The sequence below is a fragment of the Octopus bimaculoides genome, chromosome 11 (genome assembly GCF_001194135.2).
Source record: "Octopus bimaculoides isolate UCB-OBI-ISO-001 chromosome 11, ASM119413v2, whole genome shotgun sequence".
NCBI lineage: Eukaryota > Metazoa > Mollusca > Cephalopoda > Octopoda > Octopodidae > Octopus > Octopus bimaculoides.
The window spans coordinates 34,760,814-34,764,970 of NC_068991.1; the positions used below are offsets into that span (position 1 = coordinate 34,760,814).

General features: G+C 31.6%; 1 protein-coding gene across 3 annotated transcripts in view; it reads right to left on the minus strand.

Annotated features, from left to right (window-relative positions):
* The window catches only part of LOC106881010 (ubiquitin thioesterase OTUB1), a 192,752-nt gene extending 191,915 nt beyond the window's left edge, over positions 1–837 (minus strand). Inside the window, exon 1 of one of the 3 annotated variants that reach the window (XR_008265168.1) lies at positions 494–837. Coding sequence is in view for 2 of the 3 variants with exons in the window: in XM_052971694.1 (XP_052827654.1) it covers positions 494–608 (115 nt within the window). In the remaining variant the exon portion in view is untranslated. The remainder of the gene's footprint in view (positions 1–493) is intronic. The other 2 variants (XM_052971694.1, XM_052971692.1) reach the window with 2 other exon arrangements.
* Between the last annotated feature and the right edge of the window lie 3,320 nt (positions 838–4,157).

Here is a 4,157-nt window from a genome sequence, read left to right on the forward strand (position 1 = left end):
TATATAAAATTTCATTAAAAATAAAAAATATTTTCTTAAAAGTTATAAGGAAATTGTGAATTTTCCGAAGTCCTCTCCCCACCCCACTGCTGCTTTCCGCGCATTTTTGTTTGCATATTAGTTTCCTACACATTTTTTTTTTACACCCGTTGCACTATTTTTTTTTTTTACGGGTAATATTGTAAACATTAACCGATCCCAGTGCTCAATGGGTACTTATTTTATCGACCCCGAAAGGATAAAAGACGAAGTCCACCTCGATAGAAGTTGAACTCAGAACGTAAAGACGAAATACTGCGAAGCAATTTGCCCGGCGTGCTAACGATTATGCCAGCTCGTCGATTTAAATGCCGTAACTATTAATACGTATGAAATTGTTGCATGAAGAAAAAATATATATATATAAATAAGCGAAAACCAATAAAAAGGTAGGCACATGCAAATATAGAAAAAAAAAAAACACTCGCACAAATGTAAAAAAAAAAGGACAAACCTAAACAAACACATAAATAAGATGTTATTAATAGGCCACCAACACCACCACCACTACCATCATCATCATCATTTTTCCATGCCGACATCATCATCATCTTTTTCCATACCGACATGAATTGGATGGATCACCACGATCCGAGTCAAGTATTATTGGGAGTTCCTAAAGACTAATGCTCTAGCGCGTCATTTGGCTTGGTTTCTAATTTAGAAAAAGTACTAAAACTCAGACATGTATATAGACACACAAACGTTCATAAAAAACGTAAAACTACGAAAAAGTTCATCGCCAAATTTGAGTGTACGTGTGTGAAACAAATACGAAATTTTAATCCCTTAAGTGTGTGAATTAAGCTGTTAAATATTGAAACTACAACTTTAAGAGTGATGTCCCTTGTGTATAAATAGTTGAAACAGAGTGACCTTTTCCTGAGTGCTGCTCTAAATCCTCGCTGTTCCCAAATTTTTGTTATTCCAAAATTTTGTCATACGCAAGCAAAAAATTGTTTTAAAGAATCGATTTTAATTTGGATATGTTTGGTTTCAAGTATATATATACATATATATCTGCAGGATTAATAATGAAAATAAACAATCCTAAATAAATACAAAAATAGATTTGGGTAACTTAAGTAAGGGGAACAATTATGTAAATATTTTTTAATATTTCATTGTTATATTTTTATTAAAAGATTTAACCTTTTTAATAGCAACACTTTTGTTTTAACTTTCATGACGAAATTGTTAAAGTAACTTCAAAAGACCTATAGGTAATAATCATACTACCACACTTCTACAAACGTATTAAAATTGGTTGTATTGTAAGCAATCATATTAGGAAGGATTACCAGAAAAATAAACCAACCACTAAACAACAATAGCAACAATAAAAATAATGGTAATGATGTCTTTTATTAGCCACAGGACATAGATGAAGGGGGCATCATAAGGACAGTCTACAATTTGTATGAAGGTTTACGTAAAAGACGAGGGTAAAGAATGGGAAAATACAGTGAAATGAGATAAAAGTTTACTGCATCATTCTTGTCATCAATACATGATGACGAGGATGATGCACTACACCTGATACAGGAGAAACTCCAACTAGGGCCAGTCAGGGAATCCTGCAGATTCAGTTAACCTTCTCACTAAAGGCACGAGTCCTCACCCAACTGAAATGCCACTCACTACAAGAGGTCAAGTACTAGTTTCAAAAACAATACCAGTTGAGTTAAAGCAAGTATTAAACCAAGTTGTTGAAATGGTTAATTATATTAAAAGTAGGCCGTTGAAGTGTCACTTATTTGAACAAATTTGTGTTGATATGGATTCCCAGCACAAGTGCTTACTTTTATACACAAAAGTCAGATGACTCTCAAAAGGTAAGATGCATACATGAACTCCAGAAGGAATTTCATGCATTTTTTAAAGAAGAAAAACATGACTGCTTCTTGGAAAATCTACAATGTGAATTTTGGGTTTCCAAGCTAGAATATTTAACAGAGATATTTGCACAACTTAATAGTGTCAACGCAAGTATCCAAGATAGAAATGAAAACATTCTCACTTCAACAGATAATCTGGTTTCATTTAAAAAGAAAATTGTAATTTGGAAAAATAGAGCTGAAGGTGGTAACTTTGAAATGTTTCCTTTAATACATAAAAGCTGCATAAAAGAAATTACTCCAATTGTATTTGAACATTTGACAAATCTGGAAGAAAAAATAAACTTTTATTTTCCATCATTGTGTTTGAAATCCCTTCATAAAAATTCCATCAAATATTGGTCTGAAAATATGTGAAGTAGAGGAATTGGCATCTATATCCAATGATTTTGAACTTAAAATCATGTAGGCTGAGTTAGCTATTGATACATTTTGGATTGCTATTATAGAAGAATACCATTCAGTAGCAAAAAAAGGCTTTATCCATTCTGATGCAGTTTTCCATATTGTATTTATGTGAGTTGAGATTTTCAACCCTCAATAAAATAAAATCCCCCCACCCCCCAAAAAAATAATAATAAGAGAGGTTTCATTGCATCGAAGAAGAAATGAGGGCCTGTCTTTCTCAAATATGTCCTAATATTGAAAATGTTTCTAAAAAACATCAAGTGCATGTTTCTCATTGATAACTTTTCTTCATATATTGAATAAAGAGTAAGTACATGCAATTTTTCTGTATTTTTAATTATCTATATATATTACTTTATGGTTTATGCTATGCTAATATGTATAAAATCCTTTTTGAATAAATTTTGAAATTTATGTACAAAGTACACCAAAATATTTTGACTTCTTGTAAGGTGCACCGTGCATAAGAAAAGTTTGGGAACCACTGCCCTAGAGAAAAGATGCATGGGAAATGCAGTGATGTACAAATAGAAGATCCTAGAAGGTCTAGCTTCCAACTTTGGAACTGCAAGCTATACCAACCACCAAAGTGGATGACACTGCCTAGTACTAAAGATCTCATCTTTTCCATCTTGGAGCCAGTACTGTTATAACTTAGGTTTCAAGGGCCCACACTTTTTCAACATTCTGCTAAACAACCTCAGATTTGTGAGATGTAGATGTGGAAGTTTTTAAAAAGTGCTTGAACAAATTTTTAGCTGAGATATCAGATGAGTCTACATTGTGGAGGAGACACAAAGAAGAGCAGCTTCATCCAACTCACTACTTCAACAGAAACAATATTACACTAAAGGCAGTACCTCAGCATGTCTGAAACCAGTAACAGATAAAACGATAAAAGATACAGTTATTTGACTATTAATGGTTGAAACAAGTAAAAGATTAAAAAAATAAATAAATAAAAGATACAGTTATTTGACTATTAATTATTCTACTTGATATATTCCACTATTACCTTTTATATTCAACTTACTGAAATGTATTATGAATTCAACTTTAGCCTATTTACACTGCATGTATGTATTTCATGATTTAAATGGGGGAAAAAAAAAAAAACCCAGAAATGATTTGAAATTATAGATAGAAAATTCTGAAGGCCAAGGTGTGTTCGTGCTGCCTCATGGCTACACAAGAATTATAGTTCTTCAGGAACTTTTGCAGTAAATGTGAATAATAATGCTCATTATGTACATTTGTAGCTCTTGCACAGAATGTGCCAAATCCATTGTAAATTGTTTTGCATGAACTAAACTTGTTATCCCTTAAAACCCTTTAGAAAATATTAGTAACCTGTTTGTAATATCATGTACCCATGTGCAAATATGAATATACTTTGTTAGTTTTGAATACATGTTCAACATTTGTGAAATTAGGCAGAGCATATATTATAGAAAATAACATAATGTAGAATAATGAATAAATCATTGACTATGGCATGTAGTATATAAACGAAACCTGAATAATATTTGCGGACTGATAAATATAATTTTCTTATTTTGGCATTTTTATTTACATTCTCATACTCTCATTAATAAGCATCTTTCATCATGCACTTTTTCATTGATTATACCAACTGGAAAAATCAATTACTCATGCATAAAAAGCCAATATGTTGTAATTACACACAAAGTTTAGTAAAATATCTCTTGTAATTATTGATAGCACAGGTGTTACATATTTCTTTGCAGGTGAATTTGTGAGGTTGAAAATTTTTTGTCAGTTTGTTAGAAAATTGAAAGATAACAAATTAAC